Consider the following 26,631-nt stretch of genomic DNA (forward strand, 5'->3'; position numbering starts at 1 on the left):
GATACCTAAACCGCCCGAGCTCGCTGAGCAGAGACACCCTTCAGCTCATTTTTGCAGATCGCATCCTCGAGGTCATTCGCTCAGCGGGTACCCACGGCGCCCTCGTGGCAGCAAATCCACAGCTTCGCCTTCATACTCGGCCCTCCCTTCATCCCAACAGGTGAAACGACAGCAAGGGATTTATCTACTAATGATTCAATAACAACAAAATCCAATCGAGCCATCTGCAGGATTTATTCGAAACTGAAACCATCTGATGTGCAGGAACGACTGCGGCTCTGCTCTCATTTCACCGGCACCGAGCCAATCAGAGAGCTCGTTAACAGGCAGCAGGCTCACCTTTCCTTCATAGCAACACTTGGCAGCATCACACTCACTGCATCACCTTACAGCACAGAGCTGCCATCACTGCACACACACACACACACGCGCCTGCATGAAGGACACTCACGGTACAGTGAACGTGGTTACCATAGAAATAAAGAGAGTGCTTAGTCATTCTGAGAAGACGAGCTCGACTGCGTGTGAGGTGCTGTCTAAACACTGCAGGCACTGCAGAGGTGTGTGTGTGTTCAGATGACATAACAGTCACTATATTTCCCTGCATTAACCAGCTGAAGCACAGTAAGAAGAACAGTCTCTCAGGGGAAACAGCATGAGGATGACTTCTCATCAGCCTGACACTTAATGGACAGCGAGGGTGAGAGAGAGCGCTGCGAGCTGATTGGATGGCAGTCTAATGACGGCTGGTCCAGAGGTCACACAGCAGCGTGTGGATGGAGCCGTTATGTAACCAGCTAGCTGGCCTTCGGGGCGGGCTCACTGATCAATACCTGCGCAGCTGATGGGGTCGGCGTGGAAACGCTGCCTCATTACCGCAGTGACACAAACGGTTCCACGTGGACACCTGTGCTAACGAACGAGCACCTACATCTGCAGGCCCGTTCTTCCTGTCGCCGTTTTCATTTCAGTCCATTACATTTTTGTTAGAAGTCCAGTGACGGATTGTTCTGGAAATAGAGCTGCAGAGCTTCCCATCGGTAAAAATACAGACCCAGATCACATGACGTGTCCATACATGGTCAGAAATGCCCACACATGATGTGGGTTTTTTTCCACTGCATGAACCAAATGTTCCTGAAGCTGACGGCACCCACAGGAGGGCTCAAACACCTCTGTGGCTGATCTTAGAGAATCTCCCCGATTTTTCCACATTTCAAGCTTCTCCAGACATCATTAATATTTAAAACCGCTGCTACGAGGCCTCGCTCTGACACGCAGATGTGGCGCTGCATTCTAAAGCGGACCCAGCGTCCTCTGGGAACCACGAAGCCTCGGCTCCTCTCAGCAGGCGTAATAACCCAACCTATCAGAGGCAACGCCTGTTACACTGAGAGGCATCACATGACTCCTGTGAGGCTTCCAACTGTCATATCATGAAAACTTTTATTCGATCGATCGATTGATCTCCCACGTGTGGGACGGATAGAGGTTTTGTGGTTATACATCAATACAACTGTTATATCACAGATTATAATAACATGTAGGCATTACGTCCATATTAACTACATAAATTGCAAAAAAAAAAAAACTACAAAAAAACTGAACTTTTTTCAACACATTTCTAGTTATAGAAAGTTCAAGACTGTAAATGCAAAAAAGTTGCACAAAATCATGTCTTCATAGTTTCATTTTTGAGATAGACCAATGTTTATAAACAATTTGCAAACAAACAGCATCAAAACAAACCATTTCCAGCAGTTTCAGTTCTGAGCGTCTCAGAAACCGTACAGGAGAGCATGAAGTCCAACACGACTTTCACAAACACCAGGGAACCTTTGAAAGGCCTGCAGGATAAAAACTACGTGTCCCATGAAAAATGACGTCACTTCCAGGACATGAAATAGTTCGCGCTGACGTTTATTCCAGCGCAGGAAGTGCTATGAACAGCTGATCGGATCAGCAAAGCCATATGTGGAAGGAAACCGCGACCTGGACAAGCTGGATGCATGCTATGGAAGCACGACTCCTCTGATGTCACAAGCACAAAGATTATTGTGCTAGCTGATGTTCAGAACGCTCAGAGGGGCCTTAAAGGGTTAAAACCATATAATGATTAATGTAACTGCAGGTGTCGGCCTCACGTTTACCTGTACAGGTAAGAACCAATGCAAACACTCGTCTCGAAGCTTCCCCCAACGAGCCAATCAGCTCAGCCGGAGAACAGAAGAACCAATCATGCTCGCCGGTCCGTTATCACCATAGAGACACAGGTAAGTGCACTATTGTTGCCATGATGTGAATTAACATGTTTGTTTAGTGCTCTGGTGGGAGGAGCCAAAGCAGTTTGTTGTTTTGATGCTGTGCATGCAGTGAAGGACAACTTACAGCAAAACGCTTCAGCAGTTTAAATAATTTGAGTTTTTCTTTAAAGGAAATCTAATCAGGTTAGACTGGAGACGAGCTGTGCGGTTTAAATGTCCCGGTCACCATGGAGACGAAAGTTACGGCTCCATCCGCGTTCGTTAAGGCGGCCATCAGGAATATCGGCCTGGACTGGCTCCGAGGTGGCTGCAGAGTTGTGAGTCTGTGCTGCAGCTGTGTGTACATTTGTACAGGATTCAGTTACATGAACGATCCTCTGAAAGCATCTGGAAACAATCACAGACGCCAAAGGAAGGACTGCACGCCATCACCTCCGTGTCTCCACAGTCGGCCGTTACTTATCCATGTGCAGCAGCTCCACTTTACATAAGAGCGGACGCTGCAGCAGGAAGTTTAAATACCATCATCAGACTCATTACAGCACGAGAAGTGTTTCGTCGGCTTATTTACTCTGAAGTTAACAGTTTACAGCTAATGAAGCCGGCTGCAAAAGATTAACTGTGACACAAGTTAATGTTACATGATCCATTTGTTTTGCACCAGCCAACAATTCAAAGTGCGCACACACTGCTCGTGCTCCAAGACCTAATGCCCCACACACACACACACACACACACACACACACACACACACACACACACTGTTGCCGCAGCTTTAACTTACTCTTCTCCTTCTCAGCCTGCAGTGCTGCAAAAACACATCCAGCATAAAAACAGAAGATTGGTGGGAGCTCCTTCAGCTCCTTCAGCTCGTTCGCTTCACACTGTCCTCAAACACACACACCACCCTCCTCCTCCTCACACACTCGTCCTGCTGCACAGTACATTCATGCGTTGTGTATTATCCCGTCACCGCTGTGTGTGTGAGCGAACGGGGAAGGCTACGCAGGCTGTGACGGTGGTCGAGAGGGGAGGGAGGAGACTGAGGGAGGGAGAGAGGGAGGGATACACCTCCCTTTTTGGTTCTGGAGCAGAGGCACGCTGCTCAGTGCTGCAGTAACAAGAAACAGTGCACGTGTGCGAGGCAGACACACACGCGCACAGACGCACACACACACACACACGCGCACAGACGCACACACACACACACACCTTCCCCAAGGTCTGGTGTGGGAGGGAAAGTCAGTCCCATGTTTACAGAGAAGTTGCGTGAGTGTGTCTGCCAGGTAACCCAACCCCGGTCAGGTCCAGCCTCCACCCTGAAACACACGGGAGGGTCCAGTGCTGACCCCTCCAGCTTGGTTGGCTGTTGCTAAGCAGCACTGGGCCCCCTCCTTGTTATTGGTTACAGGAGTTAGGTGTTTTTTTGGAGGGGAGGACGGAGAGGAAGGTTTGGGACTGCTGGAGGAAAAAGGCCAGTGAGAGTAATGGAAAAGTATCCTGTGTAATCTGATGTAGAGGAGGGGGAGGGGGGGAGGACGGGCCAATGGGAGAGCAGATCTAAGTGATTATTTAAATTAGTCATGCACGTCCTGCCAATTGATCCGAGCGCAGGGCTGCTATTGGTGGGCATTCGTCTTATTAACAGAACTCTGCAGATGACACACACACACACACACACACACACACACAGGTAAAGCTACCTGGCTTAGTCATGAAGCTGCATCCACAGACAGCATGTGAGCAGCGTCACACTACTTTCACTAGCAGCTATTTATGGCTGATAACAGTAAAATAAGGCATGTCACAATCACCAACCAGTGAACGATTTACAAAGAACATCATTCTTACAACATTACAAACATGATCTGACTATGAGAGCGTCAACAGGAAGCTCCAAGGAGAAGCAGCACCAGCACTGATAGTTACTGGTGTCAGCCTCCATCAGCTCTGTTTGGGTGGGGGCAGCAGAGACAATCAAAACTCCAGCAGGTGAAGAGTTTTTATTACAACCCGCAGGAAGGTTCTGGGTGACTCTCAGTTATCGGTCTGCTGGACACAGATGATCGTTCGGTTTCACGAGGCCGTAGCGCCCGGCTGGACTGTGGCAGCGTCACTTCATATTTCAGAAATGCCAACAAAGTTCGAGTGCAAAGTTTTATCACATCTCAAAAAACCAAAAACATCCAAACGTTCAAACACGCGTTAAGACTGCACTGCATGATCCAGCAGACGCCAGCGCCGAGAGCCTGCAGCAACAAAACATCCAACATGGCTGACTGACCAATCAGCTGACCCAGTAAAGCCAATAAAACCACTTAATTTCACCAACCCTGTCCTCGCCGACCACGTCTGTGCTGCAAGCGTCAGCTTCTCAAAGCTGGAGTCATAATTTGTGCGTGACAGGATGTTACGCGTCTGTTTCTCACAAACTTCACATTCTAACGGTTTTTCAGCGAAACACATTTTTAAATGTGAGTTCTTATAATATTTGAGTCACGTGCACAGTCCTCTCACAAACCCCGAAACTTCGAGCAGCCTCCTGCACCCAAAACTACGTGACACAGTTTATCCACAAATTATTGAAGCACAAACAGTTTGGTTGTTCAGAGGAAAACTAATGACCAACAGTAATCTGATTACCTTTAGATCTCACCGTGCCGTGTGACAGCGACTCACAGCATGGAAAACATCTCAGAGGACAAACACAGACGAAGGCGACAGAAGAACACGAGCGTGTGTTAAAGCGTGGGCGTGTCCACAGAACGATCAACACGTTTCTGCACGTGTGTCAATTTTGTACATGTACGAGCCACGACTGAAGCTTCCAGGCAGAGAGCACAATCCTCTTCTGTGGCACATTTTCACATCCTGCCACTTCGAGACAGCGAGAGCCCAGATAGCACAAGCTCGCAGGTCCCAGAACGACGAGTGGCTGCGACTGAAATAGGCTTTCTAATCATCTCCTGCCGGCCTGACGCAGGAAGGAAAATGTTTGCTGATAAACCGGCAGCTCCGACTCCCCACAGCAGCTCGTCTCTCAGGTGGACCGCGCCTGCCGCCGTCCTTCAAGCTGCCACAAACTTATAGTCGTGTAAGTGTGTATTTATATCTTTGTGGGGACCAAGAATTGGACATTTACTATACTTGTGGGGACCAGTGTTGGTCAAGTTACTTGAAAAAAGTAATCAGTAACTAATTACTGATTACTTCCCCCAAAAAGTAATCCCATTACTTTACTGATTACTTATTTTCAAAAGTAATTAATTACTTAGTTACTTAGTTACTTTTTAAAAACACGATTTACAACCTGAAGAGGTGATAAAGCGATAGATCTTTCAGCCCAATTCTACTTTTTCTACATAATCCATCATACAGAATGTAATCAAATGGAAAAGTCTCTTTTTAAAACTTGTTTTATTAGTTTTAATCTTTTAACTTTATGCATCAAGCAAACATTTTATTATATGCAACATTCTCTGACTGGAAGAAATTAGTTTAACATTTAAACCTATTTTCTGCACATTCCAGCACATAAAATAAAATATTTTGTGTGTTTACACTCAGTCTTTCAAATAGATGCAAGTAAAACACAGCAGAAAATAAATAAAGTCAAAGACTCAGCGGTCCTGTTGCTCTATTTTCACCTGTAAAGCAGGAGTGGGGTAGGCGGAGGTTTACCCTGGTGCAGGTGTGCCACGGTCAGTGGAAGAATCCGCGAGTTTCTCTGTGAGTTTCCCATTACGTCGTAGCTACTCGGTGCTTGTTGGAAGTTTAGGGGTTTTTTTCGCTGTAAAAAGAAGTTTTCTTCCCACGCACAATGGACGCTAATGTTTTTGGCACTTTTTATGGAATCAAACTCAAAGTAAGGTCAGTACTTCCACGCTTTAAACGCTGCACGCTCATACTCTCTCTGCACTCGATATATGATCCATTGTTGATCTGCACACAGCTGTTGTCACTAACGTCGCACTCGCTTACGTCACTGTCATGAGACATTCTCGCAAAAAAAAAAAAATCACGGTTTTAGTAACGCAGCGTTCCTACGGGAAAGTAACGGTAATCTAATTACCGTTTTTGCAATAGTAATCCCTTACTTTACTCGTTACCTGAAAAAAGTAATCAGATTACAGTAACGCGTTACTGTAAACTGATTACTTTTTACAAGTAATGCGTTACTGCCCACCTCTGGTGGGGACTGGCAGCCCTTATGGGGACCAAAATCCTGGTTCCCATGAGTCTGAAGGCAATTTGGAGACTCAGAATGTGGTTTTAGTGAGAGGTTATGTCAGCTCGATGTCCCCACAAGATATGAATACCCGACGTGTGTGTGTGTGTGTGTGTGTGTGTGTGTGTGTGCGCGCGCATAGGAAAACAACAGGAACAGGGAAAACCTTTAACTCCAGGACTGCACCAATCAACAACCTCACAGGATTTTAAATTTGTGCCATCGTGAACTTTAACCTGAGGGTTGGACACTCTGACATCTCGTTTCTGAAGAATGACGGACTTCAGATTATTTTGAAACGACCTTAAAACGCCCCGACTGATGAGCAGCAGCAGCGTTTGTTTCTCTGAGGTCTTTGCTGATGTTTCCTCCCTCGCACCACGTCCTCGCACACCTGAACACTCCGACGTCTGCTTTCACAGGCGTGCTCAGCCTGATGACCAGCAGCAGCTCCTGGCTCAGCTTCTCGCTGTGTGGCCTCAGGATTCCCGCACTCAGATTTTTATTAAACAATAACTCAGTTTAATGTGTCGGACTTTGATTTATCTGAGGTTGGTTTATTTCTGTCGTGTCCAAATATGTAAACCCTGCAAATTTAAAGAGCTGCTTCTGTCGTCTCACCGCGATGCAGCGTGTAACAACACCGCAGTCACCTGATCCACCGCCATCAACACGATCACTTTCAGAATCCCCGCTGCCAGCTCGACAGAGGATTCGCCACCTTTGACCACTCCCACTCAAGTTTCACACATTTACTCATGAAATCCACTTCAAACTAGAGCTGGGCGATATGAGATTTTTTCATATCACGATATGTTTTTTTCATTTCAGGCGATAACGATATCTATCACGATATAAGCCAAATAACTATATTTGTAAGATTTAAATGTGCCGTTGCTCACAAGTAAAATGTGAAATAATCAGCAGCTTGTTTTTATTTAAATATTTATTTCCCATAATAAGTTCAACAGGGTAGATGTACTTAAGGAACATGAGACTTTTTCAGATAAATAAAGGCAAATATTACAAACTACACAAAAGGCAGCCGCTAAAGCGTTTAAGTTTCAAAACAGAACAAACGAAACAGACTAAACTGTCAATTCCACTTAGAAACAAAATATTAATTCTAAAAATAAATCTTAGTTTGTTTTACAGAAGAACAGACAAAACTGACTAACTTTTGTCAATATCAAGTAAACTGAGAACTAAAAGGAAATTCTCAATCTCTCCTTGTTGTATAGCTGAGCTTTTCAAACAGTTTTAACAGTTACTTTAGTCTGACAAAAGCCGAATGACGAATTAGTGCTTCCAGTCAGAGACTGAGGCTACGTCCACACGTACACGGGTATTTTTGAAAACTGAGATTTTCCGTTTTCGTTGTAAAAAATAATCCCGTCCACACATAAAGGCAGAAATGAAGGAAAACGCTGCTATGAACATGCCAAAGCAGCAGGTGGCGCTAGATTCCTAACCGTGCAGAAATGTTGGCCAATCAGAAGTCTAGAAGCCTCGGTGGGAAAAAGTAAACAAAGCTGGGGCATAGAAGCAGAACCGAGTCGTATGTGTGGAGGGACAGTAACTGTGTGTATATGTAAGCATTTAAACACTGCAGAGAGTAGAATTAACAGTAACAGTCTTGTAGAAATTCATTTCGGCTGTGATTGGTTTGGCTCTGCGCTACTTAATTTGGATTGGCTGATTTTTTTTATTTTATTTTTTTTGAGGACAAGAGCAGCGAGGTCTATCGCGATAGCTTAATTTCTCTATCGAGTAAAAGTTATATCGCGATACATATCGTTATATCACCCAGCTCTACTTCAAACTTAATAATTTTAAGTTTGGGAAACTGCAGACTTTCCTCCGATTGCGAGCTGTGTGGTCCATCAGTTCATTCACAGAGACCGAGCCCTGCAAAGCTCGGGGAGCCGAGTCTCCCACGAGACAGCAGATCCACTTTTGTCCGACCGACTGTAAACGCTCATTGTGGTTGAATTAGAAGTCAAACCGTCACTTACAGGTTTAGGTCGGCTTCAAAGATGTTTGTGTTGTTAATCTGCTCGTGGACAAAAGCGTCATCAGTCAGAGTGACTGTGTTAATCTCAGCGACAAGTCCGGGCAGAGGACAGCTCTCAGTCTCCCACCACAAGAATGCCGAACGCGAGGAGTGGCGGGATTAGAGCTGCAGACGCCCGGCAGCTCCACTGCTAACAGAAACACACATGTGCACGCAACAAAAACAGCTGCACGCACATTTAAACCTGTTGCTGCCTCACAAATGATCCAAAGCCAGCATCCAGCACATCTGAGAGCTGCAAAGTGTCCACACACACGCATACACACACTCATGAAGCTTCAGATTCATGAGTATAATTAGAATAAAAATAGAGTTAGAGTAAAGTTTGGAGTCCCATCTACTGATATTATTTTGCGTTAGCTTTGCACTAAAGTAGAAACGTCCTCCAAAGAGCTACTTTTACTTTCTGAGTAGATTCCAGAGCCTGTACTTTTCCACTTTTACTCGAGTAAAGAAGTTGAATCAGTACCTCAACTTTTACTGGAGGATTGTTAACAGTAGTATTTGTACTTCTGCTTAAGTACAGAATGTCGGTACGTTTGCCACCTCAGGGTAGTCCTTCAAAAACCCAACAAAGCTCCGGTCCACCAGAAACGGGACAGAAACCCATCAAAGATGACAAACAGCAGAAAAAGCTCGGCCGTGTTTGCAACGATCACTTCTCATTGTGTTTGACATTTGGCTTCACTTCAGCTCTTTTATGTCAGACGTTCAAAGCTGCTCTAGAAGAAAAATCTGGAGCTCGGCTGAAGCAGAACACGAAGTTAAATTAGGATTGGACAGATTTGCTGTGAGGGTCAAAGGGAAAGTTTGACCCCTGCTGTCACGTCTCACTGTTCATTACTTCCACTGCTCAGAACAATCAAACACAATCAGACTGCGTGCGCTGTGTTACCAGTCAAACCTACTGTCAGCAATTAAAGTCATCAAAATGAACACTGTTCCTGGATTTTTTATTATTTTCCCAACTTTTTAACTTTATTGCTGATATGATTGTCCTGATTTCCTACAGTGCTCCCTGATGGCTGCCTGCTGTGCCAAACCATTAAAAAAAACACAAGATATTCTCCTGTTTGAGACCCAGTTTGTCCTGGGCATCGTTTACATCCACCAAACATACAGTTTACCCATAAACACACGCATCAGCCTTTACAGGTGAGCAAGGAGCTCAGGTAGAGTGCACGGCCGCCTGTCTCACAGCGACCTATCACGTATGACACCGAGCCATCACACAGTGAGGTTGGGACTAGGGCTGGGCCATATTATACCGTTCACGGTAATACCGGTATAATAGGAATATGAAATATCGCGATAGAATATAAGTAAAACGCGCATGCGCAGTGCCTTTGTTTTCATACGCACATGGCCGATTGTTGAGTGAAACAGATGAACCAGAATTGGTTTGTAAAAATGGTGCAACTTCAGTGATGTGGAACTGGTTTGGTGTTTGTCCGTCAGATACATGACAACGCACATTTTTTGCAGAACATGCAAGCGGCCGTCGTTATTGTCATATTTGTCGGACTAAGATGCTCTTAAATCTGGGAGCAATCTGGGTCCTAAACTCCGTATACATCAGGTCAAACGAACACTGCAGCATCACTGAGAGTTAAAAACTGTCTAAATTATTTCATCTTTAATAAAACGATCAGCATTGCTGCTTTACCAGGTGTAACTATGAAGTTTAACTTCCAGGCATCCATGAAAACAAAATGTATTACATTTAACGGAGTTAGAAGTTAGCAGGAAGCTAGCGGAAGTTAGCTCGCTAGTTTCGCTAGTTACCTAAGCATGATATTGCATGTTCTGACTGAGAGATTTCTGAAAAAAATCAAACGTACAGCTCTGCTATCACTTCCAACATAAATGAAGACAGGAAACTAAACAGCAGTGACGTTTGTAGGGTTACTGAAGTTGGGCTAGCTGCTATATAATGATGTGCTACGTGACCGCTAGCGACACAGCTATGTTAGCATAACATAAACAGTGAAGCTGGAGGACGAACACTAACACTTTTCCACTTATAAAAGTTAACGTGAAGGTTCCTCATGGTTAGAGACAAATGCAATCGCATGGCAGGATGCTGTAAACGGACCAAACTTCAGTCAGGAGAACAACTGAGATAATCCATCCACAATACGTGGTTAGTCATTAATATACTGCAACAACATGGGAATAGAGCAGCTGCCAGAGAATTCAACATTAATGAATCAATGGTACAGAAGTGGAGGAAGCAAGAAGAATGAGTTTAATAAAGTTTGATTTATCTGACTGCTTTGTTTCGCTTAATGTGCCTTATAATCCTGTGCACCTTATGGTCCGAAAAATGCGTACTGCACACTGCAGTTTAATGTTGCAAAGCACCTCTTTTTAACTTCAGTGGATATTATACATGGTTATGCTCAGTATATGTCAGCCCATTTCTACTGGAAATGCCTTTTGGTTAAACTTTCAGCAAGGAATTTGCATTTGCACTGTTACATTTTTATAAAGCTTTAATGTACATAAAAACCAGCTTCTTGTTTATGTGAAAATAAATGGAAGGTTGTCTTTTTGCGCTAGTAATGTTGTGGAGTTGTATTTTGTCTCGCATCAATTATATCGTCAGTTATATCGTTATCGCAAATTTTCAAATATATATCGTGATAAATATTTTTGGCCATATTGCCCTGCTCTAGTTGGGACCATCAAAGTGTCAGCAGCTGATATGAAGCAGTGAAGGTGGATCGTGACTCTCGGAGAGCTCCGACTGCAGAGGAGCGAGTCTGCATTTAATCCGAGCTCCTGCAGGACGATGCAGAGGACAAGCTGTTATGCAACAGAGTGCTGCTGCAGCACTGATGTCCACCACACACACTCACACAGAGTGGACAAACAGCGCGCGCTTCACCTACACACTGAGGTCAGAGGTCCCAGCAGTACTTGACACCTGCAGGTTACCCGTGTGCACAGTGAAGCCACTGACACAACACTGAAAGGTTTCACTGGTGTCAAGCCAGCCTCCACTTTGTTTTACGTGCCCTGTGTATTCAAAGTATTATGGCAAAAGACGTGGAAACCTGATTTCAAAATCAAAGCTCCTGAAACATGACTTCTAAATAAAAGCCAACTTCTAGTAAATTAAGAGCACATTCATAAATATCAATTAGTCTTGTTTGCACACACTCATGTTGGATACAAATGACATACCCTAGTATTCTGGTAGCAACATGTCAATATTAAAGCCATCTCCTTTTGGATTTCAAAGTAAAAGCCCTCTGAATGTTTATTTTTGAACTACTCTTTCAAATGATTCAGAATGGAAAATTCACGTTTCCACAGACAAGTCGCAGTCTATACTGGCAGTATCCAACCCCACAGTGACACCATATCCATTTTGAGTCAGGCTGATTTTGCTTTCCAGTATAAAAGACTTTTCAAATTGACCATAAAAGATATACTCTTAACGATTTCAAAATGCTCTTAAATTGAAATATGCTGTTTCCACAGGATAATTCCACTTTAGATCAACAGTATCCAACACGACAGTAAAACCATGTAAATTTCAAGTTGCTCTGATTTTGCCTTTCAAAGTAATGGCCCGTTGAAATTGCCCATGTATGACCCACTCTTTCACTGACTTCAGAATCCCATTAAAAGCAAAGTTGTTGTTTCCACGAGATAATTTCACTCTACATTGACAGTATACAACCCCACACTTATCACGTCAATATTGTGATTATAATTGTTTATTTGCTACTTTTAATAATTAAACGCGGATGCTGTTAACAGGACAATTACTGTTTCCACTAAGTAATTGGAGTTCAAACAAACCATACGCAACCTCTACAGTGGTAACATCTCAATCTCAAATCAATCTCGTTTTGCATTTCAGAGTAAAAGCCTTTTGACTTTGTTTATAGGAGCTTCTCTTTCCATAACTTCAGAATGGCATTAAATGGAAAGTTCCAGCTTCAATGAATTAATACCAGTTCATGCCAACACATATCATTGCATATAATCTAACAGTGGAGTCGGTGACCATACTTTTCGGTGACTTCAGAATGCTGTTAAATAGGAAAATCCCTGTTCCCATGGACTAATTCTTCTCTAAATCAATAATATACTCCCTCAAAGTTGTACACTGAAAATCAAGTCTTTCTTATTTTTGATTTAAAAATAATTGCCCTGGAAATGTTTTACAAGCTGTTCTGTAATTTCTTTATTTAGAATGATATTATGTAGAAATGACATCTTTCCACAGACGTGGAATATGGACGTACTATCAATTACGACTAGGGCTGGGCCATATTATACCGTTCACGGTAATACCGGTATAATGGGCGATCGTGGCTTAAGAGTTGGGAGTTCGCCTTGTAATCGGAAGGTTGTCGGTTCGAGCCCCGGCTTGGACAGTCTCGGTCGTTGTGTCCTTGGGCAAGACACTTCACCCGTTGCCTACTGGTGGTGGTCAGAGGGCCCGGTGGCGCCAGTGTCCGGCAGCCTCGCCTCTGTCAGTGCGCCCCAGGGTGGCTGTGGCTACAATGTAGCTGCCATCACCAGTGTGTGAATGTGTGTGTGAATGGGTGGATGACTGGATATGTAAAGCGCTTTGGGGTCCTTAGGGACTAGAAAAGCGCTATATAAATACAGGCCATTTACCATTTACCATGTTAGACAATGATAGGAAAATGAAATATCGCGATAGAATATAAGTAAAACGCGCATGCGCAGTGCCAGGTGAGCAAGGAGCTCAGGTAGAGTGCACGGCCGCCTGTCTCACAGCGACCTATCACGTATGACATCACACAGTGAGGTTGGGACTAGGGCTGGGCCATATTATACCGTTCACGGTAATACCGGTATAATAGGAATATGAAATATCGCGATAGAATATAAGTAAAACGCGCATGCGCAGTGCCTTTGTTTTCATACGCACATGGCCGATTGTTGAGTGAAACAGATGAACCAGAATTGGTTTGTAAAAATGGTGCAACTTCCGTGATGTGGAACTGGTTTGGTGTTTGTCCGTCAGATACACAACAAAGCACATTTTTTTTGCAGAACATGCAAGCGGCCGTCGTTATTGTCGTATTTGTCGGACTAAGATGCTCTTAAATCTGGGAGTAATCTGGGTCCTAAACCCCCCTCTTCAGGTCAAATGAACACTGCAGCATCACTGAGAGTTAAAAACTGTCTAAATTATTTCATCTTTAATAAAACGATCAGCATTGCTGCTTTACCAGGTGTAACTATGAAGTTTAACTTCCAGGCATCCATGAAAACAAAATGTATTACATTTAACGGAGTTAGAAGTTAGCAGGAAGCTAGCGGAAGTTAGCTCGCTAGTTTTGCTAGTTACCTAAGCATGATATAGCATGTTCTGACTGAGAGATTTCTGAAAAAAATCAAACGTACAGCTCTGCTATCACTTCCAACATAAATGAAGACAGGAAACTAAACAGCAGTGTAGAGTTACTGAAGTTGGGCTAGCTGCTATATAATGATGTGCTACGTGACCGCTAGCGACACAGCTATGTTAGCATAACATAAACAGTGAAGCTGGAGGACGAACACTAACACTTTTCCACTTATAAAAGTTAACGTTAAAGTTCCTCATGGTTAGAGACAAATGCAATCGCATGGCAGGATGCTGTAAACGGACCAAACTTCAGTCAGGAGAACAACTGAGATAATCCATCCACAATACAAGGTTAGTCATTAATATACTGCAACAACATGGGAATAGAGCAGCTGCCAGAGAATTCAACATTAATGAATCAATGGTACAGAAGTGGAGGAAGCAAGAAGAATGAGTTTAATAAAGTTTGATTTATCTGACTGCTTTGTTTCGCTTAATGTGCCTTATTATCCCGTGCACCTCATGGTCCGAAAAATACATACTGCACACTGCAGTTTAATGTTGCAAAGCACCTCTTTTTGACTTCAGTGGATATTATACATGGTTATGCTCAGGATATGTCAGCCCATTTCTACTGGAAATGCCTTTTGGTTAAACTTTCAGCAAGGAATTTGCATTTGCACTGTTACATTTTTATAAAGCTTTAATGTACATAAAAACCAGCTTCTTGTTTAAGTGAAAATAAATGGAAGGTTGTCTTTTTGCGCTAGTAATGTTGTGGAGTTGTATTTTGTCTCGCATCAATTATATCGTCGGTTATATCGTTATCGCAAATTTTCAAATATATATCGTGATAAATATTTTTGGCCATATCGCCCTGCTCTAATTACGACTTCCTTTTACATCATCTTTATGATTCAATTCTGTCATAATCAATTGAGTCCGATTTTGTTTTTCAAAATAAAAACCCAATGTGTTTAGTATCAAAAGTACTCAGGTAGTGTGACTGGGAAAACTGAGCATCAAGGACATTAAAGGGTAAAGGCACTAATATTCAATAACTAATACAATATCAGTGCCTGGAGCTCAAATGTCAGTAAAAATGCATGAGTGGGTCATACATAGGCAATTTCAACGGGCCATTACTTTGAAAGGCAAAATCAAGGCGACTTGAAATTGACTTGATATCCCCGTGATAGCGTGCACTGTCGATCTTGAGTGAAATTATCCCGTGGAAACAGCAATTTTCATTTTTAAAACATTCTGAAATAATTGAAAGACTATATCACATATGGGCAAATTCGATGGGCCATTAATTTGAAAGGCAAAATCAGACCAACTTGAAATTTACATGGTTTTACTGTCGGGTTGGGTACTGTTGATCTAAAGTGGAATTATCCTGTGGAAACAGCATATTTCAATTTAAGAGCATTTTGAAATCGTTAAAAGTCTATGGGCAATTTGAAAAGGCTTTTATTTTGGAAGGCAAAATCAGAGTGACTTGATCTTGACATGGTATCCCTGTGGGGTTGGATACTGTTGATCTAAAGTGGAATTATCCTTTGGAAACATGTATTTTTAATTTAAGAGCATTTTGAAACTGTTAAACGATTAAGTCATATATGGGCAGTTTCAATGGGTCATTACTTTGATAGGCAAAATCAGAATGACTTGAAATTGATATGGTAACATTGCGAGGTTGAATACTGTTGATCTAAAGTGGAATTACCCTGTGAAAACAGCAATTTTCCTTTTTAGAGCATTCTGAAATCACTGAAAGTTAGGTAAATTATGGGCATTTTCAACAGGCCATTATTTTGGAAGGCAAAATAAGAATGACTTGATATTGATATGTTGTCACTGTGGGGTTGTATACTGTTGATCTAAAGTGAAATTATCCTGTGGAAACAGCAATTTTCATTTTTAGAGCATTCTGAAATCGTTAAAAGAGTAGGTCGTATATGGGCAATTTGAAAAGGCTTTTATTTTGGAAGGTAAACTCAGAATGACTTGAAATTGACATGGTAACATCATGAGGTTGTATACTGTTAATCTAAGGTGAAATTACCCTGTGGAAACAGGAATTATTCTATTTAGAGTATTTCATTCTGAAGTCACTGAAAGTAGTTCAAAAATGAAAATTCACAGGGCTTTTACTTTGAAATCCAAAATAAGATGGCCTTGATATTGACAGGGCGCTATTAGGGTACAATGTGTCATGTAGATCTAACATTAGAATTAGTAAACAAGCCTAAATTATATGTTATTATGTTCTTAACATATCTGTTAATTCACTCGAAGTTGGCTTTTATTTTGAAATCCGGTTTCCACATCCATTCCTGTAATACTTTGAATACACAGGGAACAGAAAACAAATTGGAGCCCTTACTGTGATTAGTGATTTCTCTGAGGCCTCTGGTTTATGCCTAAATCTAAAAAAGTGTGAGTTACTAGCAATTAAAGACTGCCCTGCAAATACTATCTGTAATATCTCTGTTAAACAAGAAGTCACATACTTGGGACTGCTAATATCCAAAGACCAAAAATCAAGATGCTCTTCAAACTTCACTCCAATTATACAGAAAACCCTAAAAAAGTTCAACCAGTGGCTGCAAAGGGACTTGTCTTTGAAAGGTAGAGTGTTACTTACTAAAGCTGAAGGGATATCCCGATGAACATATGCTGCTCTCTCCTTACATCTGGATAAGAAAATTAGTAAAGATATTGACCGTATGCAGGTCCTCTTAACGTGGACCCTCATTTATAAACACAACTTCTCACCTCACAAATACCTCATCTGGAACAACAGAGATATTTTATAGAAAAATAAATCACGTTTCCTGGAAACTTGGCTCCAAAATGGGATCCTATTGGTGGCTCAGCTGGTTAGTAAAGAAGGACAACTACTTACTTACAACGACTTTATTGCACTATATAATTTTCCAATCAGTGTTCAGGAATTCTCAATGGTGCTTGGTGCCATACCCTCAGGGACTTTAATGTTATATAAAAACACTGACAGCTCAATATCTACCTCAGTCACGCTCCCTGATCCAGCTGAGTCACCAATAGGAAAAATCTGCTTTACACAGGAACTTGGTAACAGCAATAAGAGAATACGTAGTTTATGCCAAGAAGATATCGTCTCTCTCCCATATATAATATCTTATTGGAACCGATTTGTTCCAGATATCAAGTAGAAGACAGTCTGGATGGTCCCCCATAAATATTTGATTGTAAATAAGGTGAAAGAAGTCTCATTTAAAATTCTACATAAATGTTATCCAGCCAGTCACTACATGGTCAAATTTAAAAGGGACATAAATACTAATTGTACTTCTGTGGGGATCATCCAGAAACGGTGACACATCTTTTTTGGTGCTGTTCTTTTACACAGAGATTTGTTATTGTCCATATTTTAAGGGAGTTTTCTTTACGATGGGAAAATGTTTTATTCTGTTTCTTTAAGTTCCCCAAGAAGTATGAGAAATGTTTTTTATGATAAATTTCTTAATACTTTTAGCTGAATTTTTTATCCATAAATGTAAGTTTACTAACAAAACACCATATTTCTGTCATTATTTTAAGGATGTGCACATGCACATACAATCAATATCAGACTGCACCAACAAAAAGGCTCAAAACAATTTATGTTTGTGAATTTTTGCGTGTATTCTTATAATTGTTACCTTTTTCTTTCACCCCTGGCTTTGTGTGTTCATGTTCTGTTGTTTTGTATACTTCATCTGTTCGTATATTGTGTACTCATTGTTTGTTAAATAAAGTTTTAAAAAAAAGAAAAGAAAACAAACTGGAGGCTGGCTTGACACAAGTAAGGTTTCCGCTTTCTCACACAGACCAGGACACCAGCTGCCCCCCTGCAGCCTCCACACTCTTTTACCCCAACGCGCGTCATCAGCTGGAAAGTTTACAAAACAAAGCAGCTGTTTTATGACACGACGAATGTCCCGTAACAGTGTGCACATTTTTAAACACGTGCAGGTACAAACACGAGCGCGAGGAGCTGTCCTACCCGCACACCGCAGCGCTCACCTGGGCACGCGCGCACACCGTCACGTTTTTCTCGTAGATTCCGTCAAAGTGGCTAAAATCAGCAGACGGTTTCCTCTTCAGACCGTCAGTTACTTCTGCAGAGCTTCAGTCTCACCGACCGGAGAACACGCCCCCACACACACCTGAGGATAATGAACGAGCTGCATTAATTATCACAACTCCGAGATACTCACGGGGTCAGGGAACTATACCGGAAGGCGGAGGAACACATCCCTGTCACTCACTGATCACCCACAAATATGTGGCCGTGATGATCCGGGCCAGAGGAGCAGTCGGGACGCTGTGGCACCAGCGAGGCGCGGATCTTTGACTGGGCTCTGAAATTTGGCCCAAACCTGCATCCAGAGCCGACACATGTTCTCGGGGCCAGATGTTGCCCAGATGTCACAGCTCACCTGTGGCTGAAGCTCAAAGGCTGCTAAAAGAAACATGCAAGGCTTTTACATTTGTGCTTCTTATTTCTTCAGCTTGCTGCAGATGCACTCCGCAGGACTCACGCCTCACCTGCTGGGTTTCATATGTCATACTGCCCTCTAGCGGCCAGATGGAGACACGCAGGTGGATGTTTTATGTGTTTTAGAGTTCATGTAAGAGCCAGTGATAAGCCTCTGTGATGTCATAGGTGTAAATAAAAATAAAAACAAAAATCTTTGCTACATATGCTGTATTTATTTCATGATCATTACATTACAAACAGTTCCATCAGCAGCAAGTAATAACACTCACTAGAAGAATAGAATAGAATAGAATAGAATAGCCCTTTAATGTCATTGTACATGTACATCAAAATTCTGGGTGCTCCACACTAACTGTGCAGGAGTAAAAAAATATGAAAAGTATAACATCAGGAATAAAGAGCAAACAGAAGAAATATATAGAGTCTAGAGGAACACATACCAGATAATAGAAAGGCACAGCTGTCTGAGCCTCCTGAAGTCTGTGATGAGTTCTTTGGTTTTAAGGATGTTCGGTTTCAGGTTATTTTCTGAACACCAGCAGGACAAGTTCTCCACACTGTCTCATCTCCATCAGAGACGAGCCCAACCGCAGCATACTCACTGATGACATTGGTTGGGTGGGCTGGTGTGCACCTCCATTCTCAGCCTCCAGGGGGCTGAGAACGCAGCCCTGTGGGGATCCGGTGCTGAGAGGGGGGGTGAGGTGGGGGCTGAATCGTACTGATTTAAGCCAGTGGGCGAGGAAGTGTTTGATCCAGGAGCAGGTGACGGGGGATAGTTTGGGATTATGGTCCTGAACACTGAGCTGCAGCCCACACAGAGCATCGTCACAGAGCTCCTCATGTTCTCCACATGGCTCAGCGCTCTGTGAAAGGTGACGGTGATGGCATCCACCTCCATGGTGGGGGCTGAGGGAGGGGGGTAGACAGTCTCTTACGTGCTGAGCACTATCTGCTCGAAGCACTTCATGACTACAGACGTCTGTAGTCATTGAGGCTGTCTATGCTGGCTTTTTGGGGATGGAAATGATGTGGAGGCCTTCAGCCAGGTGGGAACCATGGCGTGAGTCAGGGAGATGTTGAACAGCCCAGTGAGGATCACGGCCAGCTGGTCTGTGCGGGCTTTAACCAGTCCCTGGGATGCTGTCGAGACCGGCAGTTTGCCTGGGGTTCGCTGCTCTCAGTCTCCTCCTGACCTCATGTTCTTGGCTGGTCCAGGAGGCACCAGGACCAGCTGACCAGAGAGGATACGGTTTACCCCACACTCAATGTAAATGGCCTGTATTTGTACAGCGCTTTACACTACATCCAGTCATCCACACACACATTCACACACTGGTGATGAAGCTACATGTAGCCACAGCCGCCCTGGGGCGCAGTGACAGAGGCGAGGCTGCCGGACACTGACCTCTGACCTCTGACCACCACCAGTAGGCAACGGGTGAAGTGTCTCGCCCAAGGACACAACGGGCTCGAACCTTCTGATTACAAGACGGCTGCCAACTGTTGAGCCACGATTGCTCGTGTGATGATGTTAAAGCTCAGGGATAACAAATGGCTCTTTGGTTCCTCTCCTCAGTAGGAAAGAAGAGTTTGAATATTCTTATTCCTGATAGGTTTAAACAGAATAGTGTGACAGAAAATGAGCAGAGACTGAGGATTAACTTCCCCCATTGATGTGAGGTTAAAATGTCCTCAGATTTATTCTGCAGTGAAGACTAACCTCAGTTTGATCCAAGCTCTCAGGGTCTGACCGCTCACAGGGTGTCAGGCTGGACTCACATGTCTCAGTCCTCCCCAGACTTCACGTCTGATAGAGTTCAGCATCCCGGTGCTGACTCACTGTCATACTGGCAGACACACAACATCTTTGCTGTGGTTTCTACACATGATGTCCAAACAGTGTGTGTCCTCTGTGCGTCCACACGGGGACAGGAAGTGGGAAGTCATTCATGTGTGCAACAGTCACTGGAAGTCACTGGAGGGCAGGAGGAAGACTTCATATTTATATTTCTGATTTTGTTTCAGTCAGTTTGTCGAGGGGTTCCTCTCTGAGCTTAGTGACTATCCGCTTTGTTATTATTTATTATGATGTGAGTGGCCTTCATCAGCCAGACGGATGAGAGGCTCTGAGATGATTTTCAGCACAAACACACAAAACTTTCACTGATGTCATCCAGGTCTCAGGAAACAAAGCCACTGATGGCTCCTCCGGCTCCTCGTCCTGAAGAACTCACGGAGAACTCATGAATTATCAGCTCTGAATGACAGCTCAAACATCTGAAACCGGTCGAGTTCAGCTGCTTCTTGAATGACCTTAAAGAACTTTTCCAGGCCAGAGGTTCAAGACGTGAAATCACAACCTCTGTAATACCCTCAGAGAGAGAGAGAGAGAGAGAGCAGCCATAATGTTGTTCGACATGTACGATCACAGTAAACAGCTCTTCTTCTGTTCTAGAGCTCATAACATGAAATCATAACCACCATTTCACTGTTTGTCACACTGAAACCTGACTGCCACACACACACACACACACATATATACACACACACACACACACACACACACACACACACACACACGCACACTTACCCTAACCATCAAAAATGAATCCTAATCCTAACCATAACCCAACTGTAACCCAGGGTTACAGTTAATATTATTATTATTATTAACTGTGACCCTGACTCTAAAACCACATTTTGAGCCTCATAAATGTCTCCAAACTCGTGAGGACGGGCACTTTGTCCCCATAAGTGACGTTTGGTCACGCGGGTGTAGTAGCGTGCTAACTTTCTGTCCTCACAAAGATGTCGAAACATGTACACAAATATTTAAACAGCATTAAATCAAACTCACTTTAATAAAACAGCGTCAGTTTGAGGAATTAACGCATCCCCCCCGCACCCAATATAAACCCACTCGTGTTTAGAAACACGTTATTAAAATTACAAAATAAGGCGAGAAATGTAGCGTGATACAAAGAGACAAAAGAGGACAGGGGTGTCTGAATATATGACACAGCAGTAAATACTAAACATTTATATAAAGGAAACACAAAAACACGATCATTACATCAGAAACAAACAAACAAACAAAATACAAGGTGAGGTTTGCGCACGCGCCCTTGCGGTTTAGCGCGCACGAGCCTGGCACGACATGTAAATCAAGTTCACCAAAATAAGAAAGAAAAACACTTTTTACCTTTCAAAATAAACCGCAGGTTTCCTTTTGATCTCACCATAAATCAATAAATTCAAAAATAATATTTTAAGAAGTTGTAAAAGTTATACGAATAAAAGTTTTAAACAGCACCTTTCATTAAAGATGGACTGCCGCTGCTGCTAATGTTAAGGAACGTGTATTAGTCGACATTTTATTTTGAAAGGCATCACCGGATGTTGTGAATGCTGACGTGATGGTGGTGTCGGGAGCAGCTATAAGGGGCTCTGTTAGCGGCCGGGAGAAGCGGTGGGAGCTCGGGTGCTGGCGGTCTACGGTGACACGGACTCGGTTTTGTGTCGTTTAGGCTAACCGAACCGGGACACGCAGGGACGGAAGTCATGGGAGTCGCTCCGGGGCAGCTCTGGAGCAGCCGCAGCGGGGAACACGGCTCATCTGTCGGCGTGAAGCAGGGAATTTAACCGCTGGCGAGGATAAAGGAAAACGTCGGGCCACTGTCTCCATCACCTCCTCCACCTCTGCTGTGTCAGCCGGCAGTGATGGAGCACATACGGACACCGAAGGTAAGATCATATTTAAATAAATAAATAAAATAAAATAAATAAATGATGATGAAGAGCACCGGAGGCGGCTCGCGCGACCGGCAGAACGTGAGAGGCTAACACTGCGTGTCCGATAATGGAAACAGCCCCGACGTTAGCCGTAAACACCTGCCGCGTGTGGCTGTAAGGGTGCTCCCACGCAGCCCGTTAGTTTCATCTTAATTATTATTCTTAATAATCAGCACGAGCACATCTGCACATGCATGAGTCAGCACTGCGCTGCTGACCTCCATCTTCCTCCTCATATGACTCCTTTCTCCTTTAAAACGCATCATCATCATCATCTGTTTATGGAGGGTTGGGGAGAGTTAGCGGTCCTCACACAGTCTGCCTGACACTACGGAAATATTTATATAATACTTATTAATAAAAGCTAGCTGCAAAGGGCTTTTCTCTGCGTACACAACCAGATTTACCTGCTCTGCACCGGATGTCACAGTTTTAGACCCACTGTGGAGATCACGCGGCTTAAACGGGCCTTCAGCCTGTAGTTCAAGGAGACAGTCTGTGCATTTTCCCAGTTTTTGGCCTTTTTGTGAATAATAATGCATTTAAAGCTTGAGCACATGCTCACCTCTCAGGTGATCTGGAGGAAAATCTCTGGATTGCACAGAGCGTCATGCAGACACAGAGGATGCTTTGATCAGTGGACGTGGTTGACGTGTGCGTCTCTGACTTTGTTCAGGTGGAAAACGTCCGTCTGCTGGACCGGTCGTCAGGCCAGAGAAAGGCCAGCGTCGGGACTCTGTACCTCTCTGCCACGCACGCCATCTTTGTGGAGAACAACCCGGAGACGCGCAAGGAGACATGGGTAACCTGCAACAGCTTGAATAATAATCGTACCCGCCTTCAGCCACGGCCACATTGTTACCTGTGGAGCTCTCAGATTAGTATGAGGCACTGTTGGTGCTATTTCCAAGCACATTGTGCGCTGCCGGTCCTGCTTGCTACACAACAACATTCAATATTTAGTATTTACTGCTGTTTACACTTAGCTAGATTAACGTGATGCTGTTGTGTTTAGTATGTTGCTCTGTTGTTTTGCTTGTTTTCTCTTCTTTCTCTTTTTAAGTTTCCTTTCTCACGGTCCCTCTTCCCTCCTGTTCATCTTTTCCTTCCTCTTTCTTTCTCCCTTTCCTGTCCCTCACTCATGTCTGTCCCGTCTGTAACAACTGAAAATAAAATAAAATAAATAATAACAACAAAGGTCGATCAAATGGACCAATACGGCAAATCCATCGGGTCTCCTTGTTGGTCTTCAGACAACAATTCTGACGGCTAAAAAACCAAACGGGACAGGAAAAAAAAAAAGATTAGTATGAGGTGAAGCCGGGGCGCAGTGAGAGCTGCAGGAGGCCGCGTCACAGATGGAAGACGCCATATTTGGATAAAAGAACGTTAGAAAGTCGTACCAGGGAACACACAGCTGCTGTCAGTGCTCAGTAACGTCCCAATAAAACCCTGAGTTTCACTCAGACTTCTTGGCTGGTTGTTCAGATAATTGCATTAAAAAGGCTCCAACAGCACAAAGACCACACAGGTTTGTGCAGCAGCCTGTAAACATGATTAGTTCTGCTGTAAAAGTGGAGATGTTAACCCTGCAGGCAGGTTTCAGAGGCTGAAGCATCAGCCAGTATACCAGAAATGTGGAGTCTGAGAATAAATTTGGACGCCATCTGTAGAGCCTGGATTTATCCAGCTGCGTGTGTCGGGCTGCAGAGATGCACACGACAGAAATGTGATCCACAGAGAAACATTTATCTGACAGTGAAAGCTGCTGGAGAGCTTCATATTAATCACAAAGCCCTGAAAGAAGGAGGTTAAATATGGATCCTCAGAGTGGAAGCGAGAATTAAAGGTTTTTATGCTCAGATTAAAGGAGCAGCTTTCAGACGCTGTGCACAGAGTTCTCATTCAGATTCATATTTCTGTTTTAAAAGCAGGAATTTGTCATGCAGGCAGATATTTCCTGCCAGTTTGGTGAATCCTGTCTGAGCAGAAGCAGTGAAAGAAAAATAATAATCTGTGTTTATGCAGCTCCTCGTCTCCTCTGCTGTTAGCTGCACATTCATCGTGATGAGGAGCGGCGCAGCTTCATCTGGGATCACTGATATCAGTGGTGTGCGGTGTTTTCACAGAATTCCAGGCTGGGTGGTTTTCCAGACACGGGAAGAAAAGATGCCACCCTCCCCCCTCTTAGGAGTCCGCCTCGTCCCCGTGGACCTGAGTGGATGCGTGTCACATTTCACTCAGCAGGCTCAGACTGCTGGCTGGATTAACAGAAACAAAGGACAGAGTCAGAGCGAGGTGTAGATTAGCTCTCCTTCACAGCACAGCACCTAATTTTGTTCTTCATTAAAACTATGCTGCGTCTGATTGGCTCTGACCCAAACCAGTTCACGTCATGGTTCAGTGTTGGTCTCAACCTCCACACGTGTCTTTTATCTCATGTTGGTTGAATTCCCATAATTCTTCCCTCCAAATAGTCCAAAAAAACCCAAAGAAACTATGAATACAAACACAAACGGCCGACAGTGAACGCAGCTTCTCCTCCAACCACCACAGAGGCGCACCGGCCTATCAGAGGCAGAGCTGGAGCAACGTTTCATGAGGTTTGTGACCCCAGCAGCCCAAAATGATCAGTCCTATCCCAGCGCTGTGAGGTATAAACAAGGAATGAGGAGAAGAACACAGCACAGCTGTACTTCCTGTGGGCCGGGCACTTCCTGTTAGGAAATCTGAGAGGCTACGCTAACAAGGCCACGGCGGGCTGCTCATCTCCATGATGGGTGTGCTTTACAGTAATGTGCTGTGCTTGGTGACGCAGGTCTACAGGAAGTAACTGTGTGTGTGTGTGTTACAGGTATTGCACAGCATGGTGAGCAGCGTGGAGAGGCCGCCCACCACCTCCTCAGGAGGTCAGCTGATCCTTCGCTGTAAGGACTTCCAGATCTTCCAGATATTCATTCCACAGGAGAGAGACTGCTTGGACGTCCACGCCTCATTGGCCAGACTGTCACGGCCAGGTGTGTGTGCGTGTGTGCGCGCGCGTGTGCGTGCGTGTGTGTGCGTGTGAGTGTTCGTGTGTGTGTGTGCGTGCGCGCGCGTGCGTGCGTGCGCACATGTAAAACACAGATTTTTAATTCCTCGTCTCCTCTCAGAGAAGTACAGCGAGCTGTACTGTCTGTCCTTTAACCCCAACGTGAACAAAGAGGAGAGGGAGGAGTCGTGGAACTTCATCGACCTCGCGGCCGACTACAAGAGGATGGGCGTCCCTAACAACCTGTGGGTTGCCACGGCAGCAAACAGTGAATACAGGGTCAGTCATGATCATGTGACACAATGTTAACTGTTTGAGAGATAACGAGTACATTTCTGCACTTTGACGTGAAGCTGCTGCTTATACGCCGACGGCTCTGAGAGCTCGGCGCCTCCAGAGGCCGTCCCCCTCAGTCTGACTGCACTCACCATATTCAGACTCGGTTCATCACGTTTAAGCGTTGCTGTCTGCGCGCTCAGACTGATGAAGGTGTTTTCCTCGTTTCACGTGTTTGCAGAGCTTCGTCTCTGCTGCGATCTAAACCTGTGAATGTTTCTCTTTAAGTCAGTCAGTAGTTTTTATAAGGTTTGGTAGATTAGCTCAAACAAGCCTCACTCACAGCTTATCAACAGCTACGTCACAGCACCACCCTCCAGTCAGGCTCCCAGGTCACCTGTGGTGTTGACGGTCTCTGAATATTTCATCAGGAAGGAGCGGTGAATATTCTCAGAGGGACGGTTTTAGCAAAGCAGCTGTTTGTCTCAGTCTGCGGCGTTTGTGCTGGAACCAGCTGAGCGGCTTGGCCGAGTCATCGTAACAGGATGTTTAAAATGCACCATATGAGCTTAAACTGTGTGTGTGTGTGTGTGTGTGTGTGTGCGCGTGTGTGTGTGCGCGTGTGCGTGTGTGTGCGTGTGTGTGTGCGTGTGTGTGTGCGTGTGCGTGTGTGTGTCCTGCAGGTGTGTGATACATACCCTTCAGAGCTGTTTGTTCCAAAGTCGGCCACGCCCGCCATCATCGTGGGCAGCTCGAGGTTCAGAAGTCGAGGACGATTTCCTGCTTTGTCGTACTTCCACCAGGACACACTGGTCAGACACACACACACGTTTGTATTTATATCCTCGTGGGGACATCTCATTGACATTATGCTTTAGCTGCTTACCTTAAACCTCACCATAAACTAACTGTCACCCTGACAACAAACGGGGATTAAAAGCTCTGTATTCCCTCCATGTGTATGGGCATATGTAAGACTGTGGATGAGATGGCCAAGGTTAACACAGCCGAACGCATGATGCAAACAAAGGAAGAGCACATAAGTCTCACTGTGAGATTGAAGGAAGAACAAGGGTCCAGTCGGCCGCTTG

At 44.2% G+C, this 26,631-nt stretch overlaps 2 protein-coding genes and 1 long non-coding RNA gene across 12 annotated transcripts in view; 1 reads left to right on the forward strand and 2 right to left on the reverse strand.

Moving 5' to 3' along the window:
- LOC309707952 (uncharacterized protein) overlaps nt 1-18,473 on the reverse strand; it is a 58,300-nt gene extending 39,827 nt beyond the window's left edge. For 4 of the 7 annotated variants that reach the window (XM_082535569.1, XM_082535568.1, XM_082535567.1 and 1 more), the window contains exon 1: nt 17,961-18,148. The gene's annotated coding sequence lies outside the window, so the exon portion shown is untranslated. The other 3 variants (XM_082535565.1, XM_082535566.1, XM_082535564.1) reach the window with 3 other exon arrangements.
- Nucleotides 18,474-21,641: 3,168 nt separating this feature from the next.
- The window catches only part of mtmr7b (myotubularin related protein 7b), a 14,335-nt gene continuing 9,345 nt past the window's right edge, over nt 21,642-26,631 (forward strand). Inside the window, exons 1-5 of one of the 4 annotated variants that reach the window (XM_082535621.1) lie at nt 21,642-22,185; nt 22,910-23,035; nt 25,088-25,250; nt 25,386-25,543; nt 26,224-26,352. In XM_082535621.1, coding sequence (XP_082391747.1) covers nt 22,162-22,185; nt 22,910-23,035; nt 25,088-25,250; nt 25,386-25,543; nt 26,224-26,352 — 600 coding nt within the window. In that variant the 5' untranslated portion in view covers nt 21,642-22,161. The remainder of the gene's footprint in view (nt 22,186-22,909; nt 23,036-25,087; nt 25,251-25,385; nt 25,544-26,223; nt 26,353-26,631) is intronic. The other 3 variants (XM_082535618.1, XM_082535619.1, XM_082535620.1) reach the window with 3 other exon arrangements.
- The window catches only part of LOC309708018, a 6,044-nt gene continuing 3,832 nt past the window's right edge, over nt 24,420-26,631 (reverse strand). Inside the window, exons 2-3 of the long non-coding RNA XR_014277153.1 lie at nt 26,239-26,349; nt 24,420-24,494 (exon numbers count right to left, since the gene is read on the reverse strand). This is a non-coding gene — a long non-coding RNA (uncharacterized lncRNA). The remainder of the gene's footprint in view (nt 24,495-26,238; nt 26,350-26,631) is intronic.

The sequence above is a fragment of the Aulonocara stuartgranti genome (genome assembly GCF_965226115.1).
Source record: "Aulonocara stuartgranti genome assembly, chromosome: 6".
Taxonomy (NCBI): domain Eukaryota; kingdom Metazoa; phylum Chordata; class Actinopteri; order Cichliformes; family Cichlidae; genus Aulonocara; species Aulonocara stuartgranti.